The sequence below is a fragment of the Podarcis cretensis genome (assembly GCF_951804945.1).
Source record: "Podarcis cretensis genome assembly, chromosome: 8".
In the NCBI taxonomy this organism is placed as follows: domain Eukaryota; kingdom Metazoa; phylum Chordata; class Lepidosauria; order Squamata; family Lacertidae; genus Podarcis; species Podarcis cretensis.
In genome coordinates, this window is record NC_137177.1 from 89,977,885 (window position 1) to 90,003,576 (window position 25,692).

At 45.3% G+C, this 25,692-nt stretch overlaps 1 protein-coding gene across 2 annotated transcripts in view; it reads right to left on the bottom strand.

Moving 5' to 3' along the window:
• The window catches only part of LOC307222373 (tetraspanin-15-like), a 101,620-nt gene extending 80,598 nt beyond the window's left edge, over positions 1 to 21,022 (bottom strand). Inside the window, exon 1 of one of the 2 annotated variants that reach the window (XM_079987592.1) lies at positions 20,830 to 21,022. In XM_079987592.1, coding sequence (XP_079843718.1) covers positions 20,830 to 20,913 — 84 coding nt within the window. In that variant the 5' untranslated portion in view covers positions 20,914 to 21,022. The remainder of the gene's footprint in view (positions 1 to 20,829) is intronic. The other variant, XM_079987591.1, reaches the window with a different exon arrangement.
• Between the last annotated feature and the right edge of the window lie 4,670 nt (positions 21,023 to 25,692).

Sequence of the window (25,692 nt, forward strand, 5' to 3'; positions counted from 1 at the left end):
CAGTTCTCAAAAGCAAAGCAAAAATTATTGCCCAGTTTAAAATACGGCAGGACATCCCCAGCTCCTGGATACTGCAACTGGCACTCAGGACAGACATCCGCTTCATCAGCAATGTGTGACACATTTTTCATTCCGTCCCTTTTTCTGGCTTATTCTGTCTCCCTTGCCGAAACCCTCAAATTTGTAATGGCTTGAAGCCTGGAGTGCCAGAGTTGCAAAGGCAGTGCTGGGACACCCTCAGTCACTTACAGCAATGAGAGAACTTTTTGAATTTGGGAAATATTAAGTGGAGTGCAAACAATTTGAGGTGCTTGCAAAACACTCACATAGCCTGCTTGGGGATGGGCACCTTGGAGAGAGCTCTATGATAAGCCCTGCATTGGGAGCACCAACATTATCCCATTTCAGTTAAAGGCATGGAACTACAATTGTTCATTAGCAAGAATACAAAAGGAAGATTGTCTGAAAACTTGGAATGGATGGAACTGACTCCTCTGAGATCATACACATCAAGCTGGTCTTTGAGAAAATGTTCTTTACAAGAATAATTCTACCATAGCCACCATTATTGGAATAACAGGCCTCTCTTGACTTGAATAAGGCATATTTTGAAGCAATTTGTTACAATCTGATGTGTTGCCTGCACATCTGTCAAGTCTGCTTAAATCTACCCCTGTATGTTGGCACCAACTGAAGCTGAATTTTTTTCCTCACACATGCCTTACCCATTTGTCCTAGCCTGAATTATCAGGAAGATGCTCTAAACAGCCTTCCCTGGTGCCCTCCAGATGCTGGCTGAGGCAGATGGGAAGAGAGAGTCCAAAACCTCTGGAGGGCACCAGGCTGGGGAAGGCTATTCTAAAGCCTGGCACGGTCACCCTCAAGGATGCATTTGATCGATCCAACACTCTGCTTCCCACAGCAGTGAATCAGATGCATACTCAGGAAGTAGATGGTGGCTTGCCTGGTTTGTAACCATCACCTGGCTCCCAGATATTAGAGTAGAGAAGTTGCATGTCATAGCTGCCAAGACGATTTTTTTTACTTGTTCATATCCCATGTTGAGTAGGATCTGCAAGGTGAAGCCTAGAGTTGTCATTGTGTTTATCACTGTGCATTTACATGTCACTTGGAAACCATCTTTAATAGTTAAGAGAGCAAGGCCACACGGGATGAAGCATAGTCTTAGCCAGTAATTTGGTGTGGCGATCCATACTCTGGCCTCAATTCTTACAAATCCAGTTTTGAGATGTATGGTAGCATTGGAGACGTGTTTGGGAACTTCAGATATTTGCCCACTTTTCTCAAAGGCATAGTAGATGGAAAGAATGCAAGTTCCACAAATTTCTGTTCAAGAATTAGTTCTCAAAGCAGTTCACATAGGAAAATTGAGCAACAATTAAAACCTCCTTAACAATCACAGTTCTAAGTTTCCACCTCAGTGACCTCTGAACTCTTCCTTGAGTGTTTAGCACTGGAACTAGCAACTGCTCCACAGAACTTGGCTTTTGGATCTTTTTGTGGCTGGCTGTTGAAGCCCTGGGAGGAATGCTGGGATGCACAATACCCCACCACCACCCTCTAGTTGCCCTGCTAGGCTCATAGTGCTCACAGAGGAGTAGCTCTGTAGGTACACTCATGAGCACCAAGCCCACATAAGAAGACTATGGTGCCATAAGAGGGCAAAGGGCTTTTCTTCCGGTGGGCAGATACTATCAATTGATTTTGGCTCTCAGAAGGCAACATGTGGGGTGTTCTTGAAATGGCCAGGAAGCTAGAAGAGCAACTGGGCTGGGGGTGTCTGGGGTGAATACCAGACCTTCATGGATAATCTAGAACTCTCTTCCCAGTGCACCTAGATTGCACCACCTCTCTCTCTCTTCCTCATTGTACCTTCTGAAATGTCACTACTTCCTTGCTTTCTTTAGCTCAACCTTAACTACATTTTTCTTCTCATCTTCAATTGAAATGAAGCTCAAGTAGGTACAAATTGATTAATTCATCACATCCACACATCCACACACACACACACACACAGAGAGAGAGAGAGAGAGAGAGAGAGAGAGAAAGTTTGGATAAAAAGATTCTCAAGGCAGGAACATTGGAGGAAGACTTTTCTCCATTTGCTACATCTACAGCATTTGCTCTCGACTCTCATCCCAACAGCGATTAAGTTGATGGATGACAATTGGCCTCCTTCACTTGCATACATCTGACTGAAACTGGCAATTTGCTCTGAAGTGCCGTGCACTGTCAAAAAACCATGTACTTTATGTCTATCATCTCTGAACTGTGGTAATGAAGAAGGGCAAATGGGTTGCCTTTCAGCCATCTTAATCCAGCAAAGAAACAAACAAAGCAATGGAGCTTTGGACAAACAGCTTTCTAAGACTTCCACAAGCACTGCAAGAAAGAACCTCAAAGTAAATTCCAACACTCCCTCAGCATCTTGTATACAATTTGGCTAGTATTTCTAACAAACCTGTTCAATTTCACAAGGCCTGGAACATCATCTGCGCCTGGAAGGTCAACACCAATAAAGTCTTTGTGAACATGTGTCTGTCACCAGATTAGCTATCAGAGGCTCACAGGACACTTGTAGGCTGTCACTATTTGCAGAGGGGACCCACAAATGCACATTGTGCAATTGAAGTGGATTTGATCTTGCACCACAAACCTGCTTCCAAAAGCAAATGAAACAAAACATTTTGCAGGAAGGAGAGTGACAGAAAAGTGCACTGGAAAGTGTGGGGTGATAATGGCTGGACATGAAGCTCACCATAAAACAAACCAGAATGTATACTCAATAATTAACAGTGGATGTCCTTTAACATCTTCAGACATTTTGTGCAAACAAAAGTGGATGTATCAGTTGTCTGGATGCAACCACAGAGGCAAGTAGCCAGGTAGGACTAGTGGCCCCTCACTATCAGTTCAGCCTCTCAAGAAGAAACAGTTTGACAATGGAATTCTGGCCAGTGAAGAAATAAGAGGGTGGTTTTTTTTACAAGCTGTGGCTGCAGTGAGAGAGAATCTGTTCTGTCTACGAAAGGCCCTAGATTTAACCCCCAGCAGGGTTAATATGACTGCTAAGAATGTGAATTTATTTAAAGATAATTATGAAAAATGCTGGACAGAATTGAAAAAGGCTTTAGAAATATGGTCAAACTTGAAGCTTTCTTTGCTAGGCCGTATCGCTGCTATAAAAATGAATGTATTGCCAAGAATGTTGTTTTTGTTTCAATCATTGCAAATTTTGGATAAAATGGACTGTTTCAAGAAGTGGCAGAGAGATATTTCTAGATTTGTCTGGCAGGGCAAGAAGTCCAGAATAAAATTTAAAATACTAACTGATGCAAAAGAAAGAGGTGGATTTGCCCTACCAGACCTTAAACTTTACTATGAATCAGCTGCATTTTGTTGGCTGAAAGAATGGCTGCTTCTTGAAAACACAGACATCTTGGATTTAGAAGGTTTCAATAATGTATTTGGGTGGCATGCATATTTGTGGTATGATAAGGTTAAAGCACATAAAGCGTTTAAAAATCATATTGTTAGGAAAGCATTGTTTAATGTCTGGACAAGATATAGGGACTTACTTGAAAATAAAACCCCAAGGTGGTTGTCACCGATGGAAGCGAAGGCTCAGAAAAAGCTCAATATGGAGGCGAAATGGCCGAAATATTGGGAAATTTTGGAACAAGAGGGAGATAAATTAAAATTGCAGAGCTTTGAAAAACTAAAAAACAAAGTGCGAGATTGGCTTCATTATTATCAAATAATGGAGGCATATAATTTGGATAAGAAAATTGGCTTCCAGGTGGAAAAATCAAAATTAGAAACTAGATCCCAAAACTAAGATTTTGTCAAGAATGTATAACTTGCTGTTGAAATGGAACACTCAAGATGAAATGGTGCTGCTATGATTAAATGGGCTCAAGATGTTGGACACAACATTATGTTGGCTGACTGGGAACAGTTATGGACCACAGGTATGAAGTTCACGGGATGTAATGCCTTAAGAGAGAATATTATGAAAATGATATACAGGTGGTACATGACACAAGTCAAGCTTGCTAAAATACATCATTTGTCTGATAATAAATGTTGGAAGTTTAAAGAGACTGAAGGAACATTCTTTCACCTTTGGTGGACGTGCCCAAAGATTAAGGCTTTCTGAGAGATGATCTATAATGAAATGAAAAAGGAATTTAAATATACCTTTCTGAAGAAACCAGAATCCTTTCTCCTGGGCATGGTTGGCCAATTGGTGCCAAAGGATAGAAATTTTTTTATGTATGCTACAACAGCAGCAAGGATACTTATTGCAAAGTATTGGAGGACACAAGATCTACCCACCCGGGAAGAATGGCAGATGAAGGTGATGGATTGCATGGAACTGGCGGAAATGACTGGCAGAATCCGAGACCAGGGAGAAGAGTTGGTAGAAGAAGACTGGAAGAAATTTAAAGTCTATTTACAGAAACATTGTAAAATTAAGGAATGTTAGAAGGATGCTGGAATGAAGCTATGTGGTTTTAGCAGTAATGTTATAAAGGATTAAGTAAAAACGGATTGTTAACAGGTCGGAATGTAAAGTTACAATATATTAAGATAAATTAGTAAGATAAAAACAAAGAAGGAAAGGATTTGCTGAAACAACTAATGAACTAGATTACAAAAAAGGGAGGTGTGAGGAGGTCAAGGAAACAAGCAAATGATAGATAAGATATGGTAAGATGGATTTGTTTTTAATTGCTTTTTATTTATTTATTTGTATTTTGTATTTTCTGTTTTTTCTTTTTCTTTCTTTTTTATTCTTGTAATTTTTTGAAACACCAATAAATATCATTAAAAAAAAAAAGATTTAACCCCCAGCATCTTCAGGTGGGGCTGGGAGAAACCAGGAGAACTCCAGCTAGCCAGTACAGACCCTCCAGGTGTCCCTAACTTCCAGGAACAGTCCCAGATTTACAGAAGCCACCCCGGAATGTCCTGCTTTTCCTTCGGACGTCCCTATTTTTATTGGAGAAATGTTGGAAGCTTTGTGCTGTGTGGACAATACTGAGATTGACTAAGGCAGCTTCCTGTATTCCTTAGAATAAGGGCGGGAGGCTCCTGATGGCAGGCTTACTCAACAAGTCTGCTGGTAAATGAAAACACCACAAATCTCTGGTATTCTCTGCTCACAAGAAACTGAACCAGCATAGAATAGAATCATAGAATCATAGAGTTGGAAGAGACCACAAGGGTCATCGAGTCCAACCCCCTGCCAAGCAGGAAACACCATCAGAGCACTCCTGACATATGGTTGTCAAGCCTCTGCTTAAAGACCTCCAAAGAAGGAGACTCCACCACACTCCTTGGCAGCAAATTCCACTGTCAAACAGCTCTTACTGTCAGGAAGTTCTTCCTAATGTTTAGGTGGAATCTTCTTTCTTGTAGTTTGGATCCATTGCTCCGTGTCCGCTTCTCTGGAGCAGCAGAAAACAACCTTTCTCCCTCCTCTATGTGACATCCTTTTATAGATTTGAACATGGCTATCATATCACCCCTTAACCTCTGCCAATGTGGTGCCCTCTAGATGTTGTTGGACTACAACTCCCATCAGGCCCCGCCAGCACATAGCCCAGGCCTACTCCTAGCACCCCCCTAGGCAATCCCAATGCTCCCCAGAGGGCGCTACAGCCCACTTTCAGAACCACTGCAATAAATGCAAACAGGATGTTTACCATAGGCATAGCCAGGATTTTTGTTGGGGGGGGGGGCAGAACCTCAGTTTTGTATTGATTTTGATTGATTTTGATTTATTTAGGGTGGCAACTGCTCCTTGCTCCCCCCCCCCCCCGGCTACACCCATGACATTTACCCGCCTGACTAGAAATGGCTTGCAAGGGGTGTAGAAAGACAGATAAGCTGGAATTCTGCAGAAGAATCTTTCAGAGACATTAGGTGCCAGAAAAGGACAGCATTCCCTGCCATGATTGTACTCTAAGTCAGCCTTGCCAAGGCTAATACAGGAGCACAAGAACACCAGTGCGTGGCCCATTCTGAAAAGAGATGTGCCTTACTCTGCTGCACTGCACCCGTCTGCTGCGTTTTAATTCAAGTACAAGCCAGCTAAGTAAATCATAGTTAGCAATTAGTGACATAACATACCACAGGGAAGGATGAAATGGTCTTCTGCCCAGCAGATGCCAGATAAATTCCATTTTTAAAAGGTCACTTATTTTGACCAAGCAGCAGCAATTAACTGGCCATGCCTAATTAAATGGGCAGCTTTCGCTTTCTCTCTCTCTCTCTCATTTTGGCTACCAGACATCATGCTCTGCATCTCTCAGAATGTTTTCTCTAGACTAAAACACCTTGGGATGTGGTATGTGACTCTTGTCTCTGCAATGACTGTGGCTGCACAGAAACTCCATCCCATTTCAGCCTTGCTGGTGCTCTGCCTTACATCTGTCCTGTGCAAGTTTTATTTTAAAGGACAAGAAAGAAAGAAAGAAAGAAAGAAAGAAAGAAAGAAAGAAAGAAAGAAAGAAAGAAAGTCTACATCTAACTTGTATGCATTTTGAATACACACAGCCCCTGCCCATTTCACATTCCACATAAAAGTGTATGTGAAATATACATTTGTGTGCACCCTTTTTGCACACCAAAAGTGCACGGCAAATCCAGGTAAGTGCACAATCTGGTTGGGAGCTGCATTCTAATCTGCAAGCAAGTTCAGAAGCATTGGATCGGCCTGGTCTGCTGAAAGAAATAGGCCCACAAATGTCTCCTTCAGAACTCTGAGCCCTCATCTATATAAACTGCAGCACAATATGCTCTAAAAAGTTGCACCAATTAAATCTGAAGGTGGAAGATGGGCAAAGTTACATTTTTTTTACATTCCCCTTAAGAAGAACAAGATATGAACTACCTGCAAGTGGAGATCTAACACAGAATGGAAGAGGCTGGGTTAAAAACTACCTTTCTACCTGCAAGACTTAACCCCCCCCCCCAAAAAAAAACCGTGTATGGCAAAAGTTTATTCTCCCTTCTCACCTGACACAGACCATCCTAGCACCCTAGTCTGCTGCATGTATAAACCAATTCTAAGCTCCTACAGAAGTTTTAGTTAGACCCATAGCAGTTGCCAGGGCATTACCCACATTCACCTCTACATAGTTCCAGCCTTATTTCAAACATCATGATATATCAAAATATTGTGACGTTTATCTGGTGATATATCGTGATATGGAAAACCAGGTATCGCCCAGCCCTATAACGTGACCATGTTGATGAAGGGTCTGGAAACCAAGCCTCATGAGGAGCGACTGAGGGAGTTAGGGATGTTTAGCCTGGAGAAGATGGAGTATGATAGCCCTCTTCAAATATCTAAAGGGCTGTCCCATGGAAGATGGAGCAAGCTTGTTCTCTGCTGCTGCAGATGGTAGGACCCAAACCAATGGATTCAAATTACAAGAAAGGAAATTCCTACCAGACATTAGGAAGAACTTTCTGACCGTAAAAGCTGTTTGACAGTGGAACAGGCTCCCTTGGAAGGTGGTGGATTTTCCTTCATTGGAAGTTTTTAAGCAGAAATTGGATGGCCATCTGCCTGCAGGAGGTGGGACTAAATGGCCCTTGTGGTCTCCACAATTCTATGATTCAAATTCCCTTGTGCATGGAAATATCTCTTTACCTGTTCAGTACAAAATGAACCATGAAGCCTCCTCAACGTCAGGAACCACAGGGAAGCTTCCACATGCCAAATGTGCCTAGAAGCCCCTGCAGACTTCTGTGCTAAATATGCAAAGGTCTGAAGATGACTCTTGAAATGCAGACCTGTTGGGGAGACATGGCCCCAAACCGTCACCCCACTTTAAGTTGCCGGGTGTTCAGGCAAACACCTGAACAAGGCCACAATGGCTGTAACTTGTACCCATGATAGGCCTGAGGGTGGGTGCTGCTGCCAGGATGGAAAGGCCACCTATCTGCCACATATCCACTAGGCGTCCAATCTGGTGGCTGCTTTGGGTTGGAGGAGGAAATTACTAGGAGTTTATCTCAGTGAAGACCTTACTTGGAAAATAAATACAACCTAGGTGGTTAAGAAAGTCCAACAGAGACTCCATCTCCTCAGAGTATTGCGGAAGAATGATGTCAATCAACATTTCATGATCTCCTTCTACCGGTCCACAATAGAAGGTGTCCTTTCATACTGCATCACAGTGTGGTACGCTGGTTTGACATCAACTGATAGGAAGTGCTTACAGAGGGTGATGAATACTGCACAGGATATTATGGGCTGTCCCGTGAATCCGCTGGATGAAATAGCGGAAGAACGTTGCCTCAGGAGAGTGAGGAAAATTCTCAGGGATGATTCACACGGTGGCCAGCAGTTTCTTGATCTCCTGCCCTCAGGCAGAAGATATAGAAGCATGATTAGTCGCACCAACAGGGTAAAGAACAGCTTCTATCCGTGGGCTGTTAGGCTGCTGAATGAAAAGAGAACAACAGGGCAACTGACTTTTGGGTTTGGTGGGTGTACGTCAGTAAACGAGGGGAATTAAGACTAAGAGAGCTGAGTGGGGGAGAGCTCGTGTAATCTCACTGTATACAAGTTGTACAAGTGACAATAAAGTATTTCAATTTCAATTTCAATCTCCACTAAGCGTTCAATCTGGTGGCTGCTTTGGGTTGGACGAGGAAAAGCAAATGGAAAGACTTAATGGCTCAGTCCAGACCAAATGGCATGGGGCTCTGGTGACCTTGGGGCAAGGCAGCCTCCACTTCTGATTGTGGATGTCTAGGCTGGGGTATTCAACGAGGGCCAGGGGGTCCAAGGATCACATCTCACCTCAGCCACGAAGCTCACTATGTGGCCTTGGGAGAGACAGGCCTCCTCAGCCATGTTCTTGCACAGGCAAGACTGTGAAGGCAAGACTGACTGGGAGCCCCAACCCATCCACTCTGAAACACCTTGGAGGGAGGGCCAAATGAAAACACAATGAGAAGAAAATGACTCTGAAGCTCATAGCTGGGGCTGGCTTGCTACGTTTCCCACAAGCCTCCTCCCTGCCTTAGATTTTCTACAGCGGAACTTTTCTACGATGTGAATTTAATTAGTGCTCGGATGTCAGAAGAACGATTTGGAAGATGTTGCTTCTCCCGGCACACACTCCATTATACTACTCCTCATAAAAGTTTGCCAGTAAACCTCCATAATTGCACAGCAGTTGCACAGAGATCTTATTTTATGTATTGCGAACAGAAGTTGCAGCAGCCTTCCAAGGCAGGAGATATATCACATTCATGACAAGATGCTGGCCTGCAGCAGGTTTCAATTTCCCTTGTCGCAAAATGGCAACTTCTGTGGAATTAACCAATCAACATTTACCTGGTTCTGGAAAGCCATCCTGTTTAGCAACCAGAGCTGTTGATGTTGCTGCTTGTCGTTCTCAAGTTTTGATTGTGTCTGTTGTGTTTCTATGATACTGACAGCCATCTTAGGAGGCCTATGCCCATCCAACGGTGGCACATAAATAATTTTATAAATAAAACTAAAACACAACTGCAAGGCTTATCCAAAAGCCCAGAATTCAGAATCATACGAACACTTTTAAAAAAACACTGTTAAAGCCACTAAAAAGTTGACTAACCCAAACTTCACAGTTGCTATTGAAAATCACTCAAGTAAAATTAAACTGTACATACCATTTTAAATGCATGATAACCAAGCATTGTATGCCAGGGATGGAGAAGAGGAGTAAAGAAGAGAAGAGAATATGGATTTTTTTGCTGTCAGGGTCCTTGCTCTTAGCTAGCTGCATGGCAGGCAGCTGATTCAGCAGGTGAAGCTTTTCTGCCCCAAGGTCAGAAACAAGAGCTGTATCTGCTGAATTTCTGCCTGCCTCATAGGTCAGTGGGGAAACAACAGCTTGATGGCTTCCGACCATTAATATCAACAGAGCTAACACAATGCAGTAGCTCATATGTAGCTGATACAGCTGTTAAGAGTAGAATTATGTTCAAATGCCTTTTGCTCCAGTTACCTTCCATTCCAAGCAACTTCCTGGTTCACAGTCCAGTCTCTAGGCCACAACACAACACATATGCAGCCACTACAGATACTTTGCTGCATTCCTGAAGGAAATGCAAACCAACCTTGCAGAGCTCTGTACAGATGAGACATGGGCTGGGGGTAGTGAAGTGAACTTTCCATGTTCTCAGCTTCCCAGTTTGATGGATTGCCTATATTTCTTTCTGAATACACATGTGCACACATGCATTCTCCCTCACCCTCAGTATTTAACTCTGGCAATCTCAAATGGTTTTTTAAAAGCCTTTCCCGACAACCATTCACAAGCTCTTTAGCCACCTTCCTTGCTTTCAAGCAGCAGCAATTAAGACCCAGGGCAGGAGGGTTTGCTCTCCAGGCACCTCCACTCATTGGAAATGCTGCAGCTGAAAGTTGCCAGCAAGCACAAGTGGATCCATTGCCTCACAGGAAATTCCTCTTCTGGAATGCTACAGGCCTGCCCAAAGTTTTCCTAACCTTAACCCAAGAATTAAGCAGCATTATATTATAATCCCATCCTCGTCGGTGCATGTTGGCAGTTAGGGTGTCTTTTTGGGACGCGGGTGGCGCTGTGGGTAAAACCTCAGAGCCTAGGACTTGCCGATCGTATGGTCGGCGGTTCGAATCCCCGCAGCAGGGTGAGCTCCCGTCGTTCGGTCCCAGCTCCTGCCCACCTAGCAGTTCGAAAGCACCCTTAAGTGCAAGTAGATAAATAGGTACCACTTTATAAAGGTAAAGGTAAAGGTACCCCTGCCCGTACAGGCCAGTCTTGACAGACTCTGGGGTTGTGCGCCCATCTCACTTAAGAGGCCAGGGGCCAGCGCTGTCCGGAGACACTTCCGGGTCACGTGGCCAGCGTGACATCACTGCTCTGGCGAGCCAGAGCCGCACACGGAAACGCCGTTTACCTTCCCGCTGGTAAGCGGTCCCTATTTATCTACTTGCACCCGGAGGTGCTTTCGAACTGCTAGGTTGGCAGGCGCTGGGACCGAGCAGCGGGAGCGCACCCCGCCGCAGGGATTTGAACCGCTGACCTTTCGATCGGCAAGTCCTAGGCGCTGAGGCTTTAACCCACAGCGCCACTTTATAGTGGGAAGGTAAACGGCATTTCCGTGTGCGGCGCTGGTGCTGGCTCGCCAGAGCAGCTTCGTCACACTGGCCACGTGACCCGGAAGTGTCCTCGGACAGCGCTGGCCCCTGGCCTCTTAAGTGAGATGGACGCGCAACCCCAGAGTCGGACACGACTGGCCCGTACAGGGAGGGGTACCTTTACCTTTACCTTATATTATAATCAGCAACAGTCATCTGTGAAGAGGAGAAAGCAAGCAAATTCCTTCCCACAGCACCTGCATGGGGTCATTCCTCTCCTCCTTAATAATAGTAATAAAACCAGGGTGGATTTGATTTAAATCAAATCGATTTAAATCACAATTTAAATCACTAGTCAGTAAGACTTGATTTAAATCTTTGTCTTTCTTTTTTTACAGAAAGACTCGTTCTTGTTGGTATAATCTTAATATTTTCAACCAGATCAAGGTTTCATTTTTGGAATAATGAATTTTCAGAGTAGTTTCTACAGTTATATCAGAAATTACTGATTTGGCTATACTGTTAGAAATACATAGACAGATAATTATGAAATTATTGTAAGGTTTAATAAGTTAACTGTTTGTATTTGGACAACTCTTCTGCTGTACTTTGTTGGCAGGAGAAAAATAATCATTTCCTTAATAACAATATAAACAATTTATTTAACAAAAACAAAAACATTATAGTATATGTATCCATATCTGTTAACTGATGCGGTTAAACTTTTTTTAAAAAAACAAACAAACAAACCTTAGACTGAGTTTTAGCACACATGAAAAACGTAAAAGAAATCCTTATTTCCTGATGAATAGCCTTTGGGGTATAATGTAACTTTAATAGAAAACTATCTTTAGAAAGATTTTCCCTCCAAAAGCATTTTATTTTAAAAATCCAATTTAAATTTTAAAAAATCTGATTTAAATAAAAAAATCCGATTTTTTTATTTTTTATTTTCTAAAAAAAACATTGATTTTTATCCACCCTGAATAAAACCTTACCCCTCCCTAGGGATGAGCAAACATGTCATTTTCAATTTCTCATTCTTCCAGTCTTAAGTTCAGCCTTCCACATTGCCACACCAGTTAGCAATCGTACCGCACAGTCACATCTTAGGCAATGGTTCTGTCCAAGAACCATATATGCCATATATGCAGAAACGCATATACATATACACAAACTGCCCCTTTGGAACTGCCTCTGCATGAGCACCCCCAGCCTTACAGGGCCAGCGTGCTTAGTGGGACACACACACACACACACCCCAGCAAGGCAGACAGCTTTAAAGCATTTTTCACGCTGGGTTTGCTGGGATAGAGAATCAATATGAATCTGCTTGGGCACTAGCCAGCGTTGCCTCTGGCACATCTGAACAGACATCAGCTGTAGTAGATAGCGGAACATTGACTGCTGGCTTCTTCACAGGTGCACCTCCATGAACAAGCTGTGTGGGTTTTAGGTAATATCGCAGCTACAGGGACTTGTTTGTTAAATATGGTGCACTTGACCAACTTTTGACTCTGCTTGATGTTCCCGATCCCTAGCTGTGGCTCCTGGTTACCTCCACAATGTAACCTGGACCCTGACAAACCACTTGTTGTAACCAGAATCCTGCACCACCCACAGAAGCTGCTGAGCAGATCTTGCCCACCTTGGTTTGCCTATTGCACGAACCATGGCCGTGAAGTTTTGGCTAACACACACTTGGCTATTTCTTGACTGGTGGTTTGAATGACAAAAGTGAAACAGAGGTAAAAACAGAGCTGGTGCCACAGATAGGAAAGCTCCCGAGCCAGTGTGGTGTAGCCAGTGTGGAGAGCCAGTGTGGTGTAGTGGTTAAGAGCGGTAGTCTCGCAATCTGGGGAACCGGGTTCGCGTCCCCGCTCCTCCACATGCAGCTGCTGGGTGACCTTGGGCCAGTCACACTTCTCTGAAGTCTCTCAGCCTCACTCACCTCACGGAGTGTTTGTTGTGGGGGAGGAAGGGAAAGGAGAATGTTAGCTGCTTTGAGACTCCTTAAAGGGAGTGAAAGGCGGGATATCAAATCCAAACTCCTCTTCTTCTTCTTCTGAGCTGTTGGGAAATTCCAATGGGGAGTTATAGGAAACAAATGGACTTACACACAAGTCCATTCACTGGTGGCCTTAAGCACTGCAAACCATCTCGGCCTCAACTCTACAGAGGGTGATGATGACACTGACCTACAGGTTTGCTGGATGGATAAGCATCTTAAGTACATAGAGCTTTTAGGGGGAAAAGCCATTACTGAAAGTACCTATGATAATTAGGGCGATTCTATGAGATGTAAACAATGTTAATGTCCATTGGGATCGCTGGTGCACTTATAGGCATTATGGATTGAAAGTTTCAGAATGCTAAATTATATTTTGCCCAATATTCACACCATAGATGCTTACTAATTGATTAAATTTATAGTGTAGAATTTCACTTTCTGCTGGTTGTGTTTATTATATTTAAACAGAAGAGGGAAGCAAAAAACCCATCACAACCTCTGAAAAGATCCTTTTCACTGTCCTGTCAACTGCACACACACACACACACACACACACACACACGCAACAATCACCAGGAAAATGAAATTCCAAGGTAACAGAATGCAAATGAAGTTCTCTGTGCAACAGTGCCCCACTGACCATGCTGAACTGCTCAAAACCACTGTGCAAACCACCTGTGGAACAGAGAGCATGTTTACATGATCAGAGGCTTATGTGGAACTTTCTTCCATTAATGCTATTCCATGCCAGTGTTTGATAATCTGCAGTAAAACAGATGTTTGTTCAATTGGCATCTCTGTTTTCTGTGAGAGCTAATGCAGCATTCTGCCATTATGTGGTGAGCATGTGTGCACACACGTGTGGGGTTTGTGCCTACATGTGTGGGTGCTAGAGACAGTGGACACAGGGTGGACAAAGACGCTTTGGTGATGCCCACTTTCAGATTGTTGCTTTTTGAACACTGGCCAGCAGAAGTGGAACAACTGATTGGTTCAAAATTGGGAAAGGAGTATGACAAGGCTGTATATTGTCTCCCTGCTTATTTAACTTATATGCAGAATTCATCATGCGAAAGGCTGGGCGGGATGAATCCCTAGCCGAAATTAAGATTGCTGGAAGAAATATCAACAAACTCAGATATGCAGATGACACAACCTTGATGGCAGAAAGTGAGGAGGAATTAAAGAATCTTTTAATGAGGGTGAAAGAGGAGAGCACAAAATATGGTCTGAAGCTCAACATCAAAAAAACGAAGATCATGGCCACTGGGCCCATCACCTCCTGGCAAACAGAAGGGGAAGAAATGGAGGCAGTGAGAGATTTTACTTTCTTGGGCTCCACAATCACTGCAGATGGTGACAGCAGTCACGAAATTAAAAGACGCCTGCTTCTTGGGAGAAAAGCAATGACAAACCTAGACAGCATCTTAAAAAGCAGAGAAATCACCTTGCTGACAAAGGTCCATATAGTTAAAGCAATGGTTTTCCCAGTAGTGATGTATGGAAGTGAGAGCTGGACCATAAAGAAGGCCGATCACCGAAGAATTGATGCCTTTGAATTATGGTGCTGGAGGAGACTCTTGAGAGTCCCATGGACGGCAAGAAGATCAAACCTATCCATTCTTAGGGAAACCAGCCCTGAGTTCTCACTGGAAGGACAGATCCTGAAGCTGAGGCTCCAATACTTTGGCCACCTCATGAGAAGAGAAGACTCCCTGGAAAAGACCCTGATGCTGGGAAAGATGGAGGGCACAAGGAGAAGGGGACGACAGAGGACGAGATGGTGGGACAGTGTTCTCGAAGCTACCAGCATGAGTCTGACCAAACTGCGGGAGGCAGTGGAAGAGAGGAGTGCCTGGCGTGCTCTGCTCCAGGGGGGTCACGAAGAGTCGGACACAGCTAAACGACTAAACAGCAGCAGCAACAGCAGTTAGCCACCTAGGTTCTAAATACTTCTCTGTTGCAGTTTCTCACCACATTGAATCCTCAGAATCACTTTGTCCAATAAAGCAGATCCATGCCATTATTCACGAAGTCACAGAATGTGAATGTTACAAAGCCAGCTGAGAGAGAAAAGGCACCTTGACATGTTCCGAAGTACAGATAGCTTCTGCAGGTAACCAATCAGGCAGTGAAGCAGGCCCATGTATCCGTGGTACAACATCATTCTCATTTACTTCTACTAAAGGATTCAATAAGATTGAATGGGACCTGACTAGAATTTTCTCTTGAGGCAATACATTCCTCATGGAGCAGATTTCAAAATTCAACTACAGCTCAAGGTACAAGTAGAATTATTAGGAGCGATCACAAAGAAGTACAGCATTTACTCAAAGGCTTCTGTTCCACTCCTTACCTGCATCCTTTCATGAAGTTCATGCAGACAAGCCTGTCATACTATTAAGCTTTGTACTATTAACAAAAGCTTCTTTGTCACCCATCCATATCAAGCAGTGACATGAATAACGGCATACAGCTGGTTTTACTGAACAGTGAGCTTCCGAAGAATACCTCACGCTTGCAAGAAACAAGAGACTTGCAATTTACAGAGGAATGTTCAGAGGTGGCCTTCTTGACAAGGAGGGCACGACACCAGTTACTCTACATACCACTACCAGCTCACCTCCAAAGTTTTTACAGTCTCAACCAGCAGTGGACTGATTTATAACTGAAGTTTGTGATCAGCTGGCAGGCATGAAGCCGCCTCTGGACTGAACCACTTCAGTTTGCAGGGGAACAAATGCGTGTTTGGGTACATTCTGCTTGTGGGCATCCCATTGGCATCTGGTTGACTGTGGGAACAGAGCACTGGCCTGACTGGGCTCTTCTAGTGCTCTTATGCTCATCTGCATGAGACAAGCAGGTCAGGGAGAAAGACTAGCCTATCCGCCTTCCAAAATGCTCGCTTCCTCAATTTGTACCCATAGTGGCTGGAGTTAATCCAAAGCATCTGGGGGGCACCAGGCTGCCTGAATTACACCAACCTTGCAAAGGTGGGGCAGTTAAACTAGCAGGAAAAAAGCAGGGAGGGCAGGTCCACCTTCCAGTCCAGAAGCCAAGGAGGTGATAAGCCTCAACAGCTTCTGAAGGAAACAAGCTTGCTCAGCACCTCTTGACAGATTCGCCTCCCTGCCTCTTCAGCCCTACCAGACCCATCAGACAAAGGAAGACGTGATGTCCCCACTGTGGAAGGACGTGTGGGTCCAGAATTGGGCTCCACAGTCACTTACAGACTCCTTGTTAAAACCGTGTTTATGGAAGACAATCTTACTCGGCTACGAGTGATCCCCAAAGAAGGAGAAGGAGGAGAGGCCAAGTGCTTTAGCCCAGTGCTCCCTTGTTAATTTATGGAATAGTCCAGATTACTTCTTGATTTATGGAGGAACAGCTGGAGGGGCTCAAACCTATGGGGAGCCATGACCCTTCTCCATCTGGAATCCCTGATGTGCAGCCCTCATCCTTGGGCCATCAGCAAAGGGCAACCAAAAGGAGGAAGAGGATGGAAAGACTCCCCAATGAAGAAAGGTTGAAGCATTTGGGACACTTTAGAGAAAAGGTGAGTAAGAGGTAACATGAAATAAGTTTTTAAAACTATGCATGGCATGGAGAAAGTGGAGAGAGCAAAGTTCTGCTCCCACTCTTGCAACACTAGAAATTGGGGACATCCAACAAAGCTGAACGTTGGGAAGTTCAAGGCAGATACAACCAAGTTCTCCTTCACGCAGCACAGAGTTAAACTATAGAGCTCACTCCCCCAGGATGGCCACCAATGTAAATGGGTTTAAGTGCTATCCGTGGCTGAAGCTGGGATGACTAAGGAACGGCTAAGGGAGCTGGGCATGTTTAGCCTGGAGAAGAGGAGGTTAAGGGGTGATATGATAGCCATGTTCAAATATATAAAAGGATGTCACATAGAGGAGGGAGAAAGGTTGTTTTCTGCTGCTCCAGAGAAGCGGACACGGAGCAATGGATCCAAACTACAAGAAAGAAGATTCCACCTAAACATTAGGAAGAACTTCCTGACAGTAAGAGCTGTTTGACAGTGGAATTTGCTGCCAAGGAGTGTGGTGGAGTCTCCTTCTTTGGAGGTCTTTAAGCAGAGGCTTGACAACCATATGTCAGGAGTGCTCTGATGGTGTTTCCTGCTTGGCAGGGGGTTAGACTCGATGGCCCTTGTGGTCTCTTCCAACTCTATGATTCTATTCTATTCTATTCTATTCTATTCTATTCTATTCTATTCTATTCTATGACTATGCTCTGTTCCCACAGATGGAGGAAGTAATGCTTCCAAAACCACAAGAGGGGACAGTGCTTGGATCCTGCTTGTGGGTTTCCCACAGGTATCTGGTTCACCACGAAAACAGGGTGCTGAATTAGATGGGCTCTTGGCTTGATTACGTTCTTATGTCCAGTGAGGAGGAAAATGCACTCCACACCTGATCAGAGGCCATTTATCCTTTGCCCTGGCATTGAAACTGACACCAGGGGCAGAGGCAGAGAAAGGTGGGTGCAGTCCACCCCAGGTGCCATCCCTGAGGTGGGGTGGCTGTGAGGTTTTGACCAGCTTCTGCCCATCTGAAGCTGATACAGGCCCGTCTTATTTTGAGCCCAAACAGAGTAGTCCACACAGCGGAATGAAAAGCGGTATGTGCCACATTCTTAACTTTATTTACACTTCTATGCTGAGAGAATAAAAACATGCATCTTGCCTCTGCGAGAGCAGAGAAGCAACTCCTCTCGGAAACAAAGAACACCAAGAGAGCAGTGAAAACCAGAAAACCAGTGAACGTCACATCCAGTCTCCCATTCCCGTGGGAACCCAACAGTACTCTGACTGTGGAATGCAAAACAATGTCCCGTGACAAGCATTTCGCTGCACAGTGAAGGAAACAGAAACCAACAGTGACATCGCCACCCCACCCCCAACACTTGCCGCTGTTGGCGCACCCCCAGGAGGCTCGCAGCGGTTGGCGCACCCCCCCCAGGACACGCCCCCCGCATCCCTGGGACGCTTGCCCCGCCTCCACGCGCAGCTAGTCCTGCCCCCAGAGTGCATGCCGCTCTGGGTGCCGGAGCAGCTAGTTCCACCTCTGACCAGGGGCAAACATTGGTAAAATTCGAGTGCAAATTAGATCCTGGACTTTCTTTACCAAAATCTTTGGCAAAGAAAATTCCCTTCCTTTGATACCTCCAGTTGCCAGAAGGAGGTGTACAAGACACTATCCAACCACCTTAGGGACTCCACTCTGATTTGCATTACGTGAAGCAAAACTCAAATGTTGCAGTATGGTCTGAACATACACAAAGTTAGGCATGATTTTCTCAGCCCGTCTGTCGTTCTCCCCCAACAACTGGTACTCAGGATACTGCCCCTGTACACAGTTCCTTTTAGCAAAAAGCCCCATGAATTTTAAAACTTTTTCAAGCTCTCTAAGCCAGTGGCCATCAACACAGCTTAAGGCGGCAAATTCCACAAGTTATTTATGTATTGTCTGAAGAGGAACTGGTAGTTACACCATTGTTTTAATTATGGTTCCCCAGGCAAGGTGGGGCTGTTCTCCCACAAGTGCATACATGTTCAGTCAGAGGCTCAACTGCCTAAGAATCAGTCTAAGCTTTTTCCTGCCAGCCTTGACTGGGGTTTTTTGTTTACCTGTGTGGGGACCTGGAGATCTAAGTCATGACCAAACTGCATTTTTACTGGAGATTACATTGGTGCATTTTATTATGGTACCCTCTCTGATATCACATGGTGATGAAAGGTGAATTAGAAAATACATTAAATAAATAAAAATAAAAATGAGCAGCTTTCCTTATAATGAGCTGGGAAAATTTGTGTTAGTGGAGGGGGTGAAACTGTGGCCAGCCGATCAAAGAGTAACTCATTTATTACAAAATACATTTTTTGTGGACGTGCAGGGTTAACCTGAGCTGCAGGAATATATGCACACACCAGTACAGTGGTACCGCTGGATGTGAATGGGATCCATTCCGGAGCCCTGTTTGCATCCTGAAGCGAACGTAACACACGACTGTGCGTCTGCGGCATTTCGCCGCTTCCGCGCATGACATCATTTTGAGCGTCTGCGCATGCACAAGCAGAGAAACCCGGAAGTAACGCACTCCGTTACTTCCGGGTCACCGCGGAGCACAATCCGAAAATGAAGCGTATTCATCCTGAGGTATGACTGTATATGTGTATAATAAAGGAAGGGTCAGAATGCAGAGGTAGAGAATGCAGAAGTTGCCTACACTTCACAGGGAGGGCTGGAATAGAAGTAGCACCACTTCCAGCGAGTGTGGACAGTGCTGTGCTAAACACACCCAGTGGTCCACTTTGGGGTGTTCACATCAGCGTCTTGAAATGCAGGGAGGTTATTTCTTCCTGCTGTGCTTCAAGCCACATCTGCATGGCACTGTTCACATCAGAGAAGGGGTGGGCAAGTATTCACTGGATGCACATGAGCTTTTTGGTTCCCCTGCCCTTGCAACATGCCCACCCCCCCAAAAAAATCCTATTCAATAAGCTATCATCTGCATAAGCAGGACAACTGTTAGGGTATGTTCAGATTACAGTGGTACCTCAGGTAACATACACTTCAGGTTACAGACTCCGCTAACCCAGAAATATTACTTCAGGTTAAGAACTTTGCTTCAGGATGAGAAGAGAAATCACGCATCACGCGGCGGCAGCTGGAGGCCCCATTAGCTAAAGTGGTGCTTCAGGTTAAGAACAGTTTCAGGTTAAGAACGGACCTCCGGAACAAATTAAGTACTTAACCTGAGGTATCACTGTACTGTTTATTCCACATACAGTTTTCTAGTTAGATTGCACCTGGGGTTTTTTTTGGGGGGGGGGGGGTTGAGGAGAAACCACATCAGGCAGCAGTATTTTCCAAGAAGCAACAGGAACCTTCTGGATTGTGGCTAATGTCGTGTAAATGCAGCCGCCCAAAACATTCCTGTTTATATCTTTCTCATAAAGAGCTCAAACTGGTGATACTTAATTCTACTTCTCACAACAACCCTGTGAAGTAGGCGAGGTGGGCAGGGAGTGACTGGCCCAAAGGGAGCTTCATGGCAGGAGGGGATTTCGCCAACAACGCAGAACGTGGACATATTTCTGCTTCGGTTTATTGCTGATTTTGATCTTTTATAAATGTTTCCAATGGCTGCTAACCGCTTCTACCAATAATGTTTTCGTTTTATTCTTGTCTGCAAAACAATCCAACAGTATATAATTCTAAAGAACAGAGAAAATCAGCGCAGCTTCCAAGCCAGCCGTGGGAACGCACTGGCTGCCCGCGGTCTAAGGCCGCTTCTTTTCTTCTGCCCCCCTGCGATGGGGGCCGGGGGGGGGGGCAGCGGCGCCAGAGGCCCGCAAACAAGATGCTGGAAGATGCAGAGCCCAGAAACCAAACCCCCGGGGGCTGAGAGGCGGCGGCAGGGGCGGGGGGCGCATCTACAGCAAAGCCCCCCCCCCGCCCCGCCCCGCGCGCTGCAGGCTGCAACGGAGGAGCGGCCTGCCCGAGACAAAGGGCTGAGTTTGGTCCCCGCCCGCCCGCCCGGCGCGGCGCTGAGCGGCCCTGCGGAGCCACGAGGCGGCGGCGGAGGAGGAGGAGGAGGGCGAGAGCCGCCCGGAGCCCGGCGCCGAGTCACCTACCGAGAAGAGGGTGGCGTACGCTGAGAGCGCGAACTTGAGGCAGTAGTAGTAGACGAGCGAGTCTCGCCAGCCCTCGCCGCCCATGGCTCCGCCGGCGCGCCTTTCCGGGGGAGGCCGGCCAGCGGCGCGCCTCCATCCAGCCGGGAAAGGGACCTGGGTCGCCGCCGCCGCCGCCGCCCCCTCGCCCCCTCCCGCCCCGGCCGCTCCACTTTCTCTTTCGCCTCGGCAGCCGCGCGCCCCGCCCACTTCCGCCCCGCAAAAGGGAAAGCAGTTAAAGGGCCCGGCGCGGCGGGTCCCTGGGCTCCCTTGCGCCCTTGGCCCTGAAGGCGCAGTGTCGGCGCTACCCGCCAAAATAGGCGCAGAGTGAGAAGGACCGGGAGCTTCTCTCCCCACGAAGCACACACAAAAATCAAGTTGTGTTTTGTGCCCTCTGGAACTTTTACGGGTTGCCTGCGTTTAGCCTTTCAATTTTGACACCACCACAACAGTGTTTCAGCTACACTTTTATGCAAGTTCTGCTGGCAGGCGCAAATTTGTGACGCGCTCTGCACTACACGTGTAGATGTCCAGAGAAAAATGTCTGAATGTGAATGGCTCCATAGAGCAAAGGGTCTTTACTTGGAGGCTGTCAGGGATGGTATTAGCTATGTTCCTTCCTGATGGGAAAATTCCCACTAGAAGGCCACAGAATTATCTTCAAGCAGCAGGTGAATACAATGTATCAGTTGAAGATGGTTGCAAAAAGTCTGTGCTAGAACAGCCACATCTTCCTATTTGCACTTTTGTCTCTCGGTTTTGCGTCCACTCTGGAATGAGGTTAGTTTTCCAATAAATTGAATCTGATGTCTTTCATTTACTTCTATCCGCGCAACGTTTTTCTTTGCCTTGCTCAATCTGTTTCAAAGACCAGCACATATTTCCTGGGTTCATAGTTACATAAGAAGATGCCTTCTAGCAAGTCAGACCATGTTCCTTAAAGCTCAGTGTCATTTGCTGAGCGGCTAAATCAGCAAAATGCTAAAGCCCTAAGCTATGTCAGCCTTAAGAGCCCCATACCACTGCCCTCCCTAAAATGTGCAAGAAAGGACAATGCAAATAGCAACTGAATGGCAAGAATGATCTAGCTGCGGGAGATAGATAGATAGATAGAGGGAGGGAGAGATTTAAAAATGCAATATGACAAATGATTGTGAAGCCATTAGATATTTATTTCTCCTATCAGAGCAATAATGTCTGTTTTAGAGCCTATTTTCCCTGTTTTTTACTTTTTATTTTTTAAATGAATCATGGTAAGGCTTTCAGGGAGGAGGTGTACTGTATTTAGATGTCTTTCATAGTCTGATGGCCTAAACAATAGATTATTTAGCTTTCCCATAAATCTAGCACTACTGGCAGTAACTCTAGAGGGTCCTGGGACAGAGGTCCTTCCGAGCCCAACTTGGAGATTCTACAGCTTGAACCTGGCACCTTCTGCATGCCAAGCAAGGCACCCTCCACCAAGATTTGCCCCCTGGACTTTTCCCCTGCAGGAAACAAGGCATTGGTAGTACTGAGTATGCTGCAAAGGCATGAGAAACTCAGATTCCATTTTTTATGTATATGTCAGGTTCTCTAACAAATCAGAATTGGTTAAAGAACACGAAGCAGAAAGCAGTAATAAACAAACATTTCTCATAATGCAGGTGTGTACCTTCAGCAGTCAGTATTGCAACCTGGGCTTTTCAACATAGAATCATAGAATCACAGAGTTGGAAGGGACTCCAAGGGTCATCTAGTCCAACCTCCTGCAATGCAGAAATCTCCGCTAAAGCATCCATGGCAGATGGCCAACCTCTGCTTATAAACCTCCAAGAAAGGATAGTCTACAACCTCCCGAGGGAGACCATTTCACTATCAAGCAGCTCTTGCTGTCAGAAAGTTTTTCTAAATGTTTAGTCAGAGCCTCCTTTCTTGGAGCTTGAAGCCATTGGTTCGAGTCCTACCTCCCAGAGCAGGAAAAAACTACCGTATTTTTTGCTCTATAAGACTCACTTTTTCTCTCCTAAAAATTAAGGGGAAATGTGTGTGCGTCTTATGGAGTGAATGCAGGCTGCGCAGCTATCCCAGGAGCCAGAACAGCAAGAGGGATTGCTGCTTTCACTGCGCAGCGATCCCTCTTGCTGTTCTGGCTTCTGAAATTCAGATTTTTTTTTTCTTGTTTTCCTCCTCCAAAAACTAGGTGCGTCTTGTGGTCTGGTGCGTCCTATAGAGCGAAAAATACGGTAGCTTGCTCCATCTTCCATGTGACAGCCCTTAAGATCAGGCTTGCTCAAACTCGGCCCTCCAGGTGTTTTGGGGCTACAACTCCCATCATCCCTAGCTAGCAGGACCAGTGGTCAGGGTTGATGGGAATTGTAGTCTCAAAACATCTGGAGGGCCTTGAGGAAGCCTGCTTTAGATATTTGAAGATGGCTATTATATCTCCTCTTTTCCAGGCTAAACATACACAGCTGCTTCAAGTGCTCCTCATAAGGCTTGGCTTCAATAATAATAATAATAATAATAATAATAATAATTTATTATTTATACCCCGCCCATCTGGCTGGGCCTCCCCAGCCACTCTGGGCGGCTTCCATAAAAACCAAAAATACAGTAAAATATCACACGTTAAAAACTTCCCTAAACAGGGAAGACCCTTGATCATCCTAGTTGCCCTCTCCTGCAGACATTCCAGTTTGTCAACATCCTTCTTAAATTGTGGTGGCCAGAAATGGACACAGTATTCCAGGTGTGGTTTGACCCAGGCAGAATACAGTGGTACTATTACTTCCCTTGAACTGGGCATTAGACTTCTGTTGATGCAGCCTAGGATAGCATTCACTTTTTTTCCTGCTGTTGAATTACACTGTTGATTCATGTTAAGCTTGTGGTCCACCATGACCCCTAGATCCTTTTCACATGTAATCCTGGTAAGCCAGGTGTCCCCCATCCTATATTTGTGCATCTGGTTCTTCCTGCCTAAGTGCAGAAACTTACATTTGTCCCTGTTGAAATTCATTTTGTTAGCTTGCACTCAGTTCTCCAATCTTCAAGTTCTCCAAGTTCATAAATGTACAGAAAAGAAAAGGTTGATCCCATGGGGCCTCTCCAGGTAGGGTAAATATATATATATATATATATATATATATATATATATATATATGGGTGGCAGGTGTATTCTGCAACATGGCATTGATACAACACACTAGAATGAGGTTTACACTGGACCATTTCACTTTCTTAGTTGTTCTGCAATGCTTTCCTACTGTTATTACATTACTGCTTTCTGAAGGGGCACAACAAATGTGGGGCAAAAAAGAAGTAAACTGGAAGATTTGTGATGTAAAAGGATTTCAGCAGGAAGTTACAGGACGTACACTGATTAGAAACAAAGCAGTGAATCGGGCTAGGGAAGAGGCATAGGTGTCTCCCCTCCTCCATGGTCTCTCAGAACCAGAATAGGCATGAAGCAGGAGGAGCAAAGACAGACATGCAGGCACAGTCTCCAATTGCTCAGAAAAAACCCTGGGGAGGAGGAGACATAGGGGAGGAGGGGAACATTAGGCTTGGCAACTGATCAATAAGGCAAGACCTACCAGGGAAGAGTTCCTGTGTTCGTTAGGCCTGTACAGACCCTGTTCTTGCTAATAAAGAGTTAACTCCAAAGTGTGTGGTGTGATTTACTGCTGGATTGCTCCTGCCGCAGGAGGTGTGGATGAGGTCTATTCCTATTGGAATCTGCAAAGAACGAATGCCTCAAGCAGGGGTGCCAACTTGGATAAAATATGGGGTGGGCAGGTAATCCCAAGATGTGGTGTGCACACACCATTTGAATGGCAATGCCCATAAACTTGGGGGGGAGCCCCCTCAAATATTTTATTGGGGAGGCAAAGGGACCTTGACCCCTGTGAGTTGGCTCCTATGGCCGCAATCATTCTCACCTGGAGCAAATGGATTTGTATGGAGTATGCATCTCTCTTTTTCAGGAGACAAAATTCACTCACATTACCTCCTCTTAGGCAACTAAGGACTTCACCTGAGAGGGAAAAGGCAATTTTCATCAAAATGAATTTGGACTGGATGAGCATATTAAGGGAATAACACCCACCTAGAAGATATCACTGGAAATAGCAAGTTTGCCTTTTCCCCTTGTTGTCTAAGAGGAAGCTGGCATCATTGCAATGACGCAAGGATTATTTAGGGCTAGTTTCTTCTACTTAAATGCTACCTTTGGGGAGGGGACAGGAGGGAGAAAAACAAGCTCAGCTAGATTTCCTTTAATCAAAATGTAATTGTAGCTTTCGGTCAGGCACAAGACTGTCCCTGGCATTCACAGGCAGAGTCTCAGGCATTTGATCAGTAAGTGCCACCAAGCCTGGTATAGTATATGGAACAGTTTGCTATCTGCACCTGGCATCCAGGTGTAAAGGAGGAAACAACGGGGGACTGTGTTGCATTTGAAGGAAATGCTGCATGTGTGATGCCACCTGACTATGGATGTAGACAGTGATTCCTAACAGAAAAAACAATGGTTGAAATGGGCAGCGGGTGGCACCTTGTCAGATCTGAATTCTGCTGAACTGTGAATGAACACACAGCCTTTGTCCCTCCTGGCTCAGCACATGTGGAGGGAATGTCCTGTACAGTTTTGCTGAGATTTCTCTCTTCCCTCTCTCTCCTGTGCAAGGTCCCAGAGCCTTGGGAGGGACCAACAGCACCGTCTCCTAGCAAGCTGGAATTGAGAAGCAACAGTGACCACGGCTGCCAGTGGAAATCAGACTGCCTGGCACACTTGGGGAGGATGCATCCCCTTCCCCTCGGCCTCGGTCCTGTATACCTGAAGGA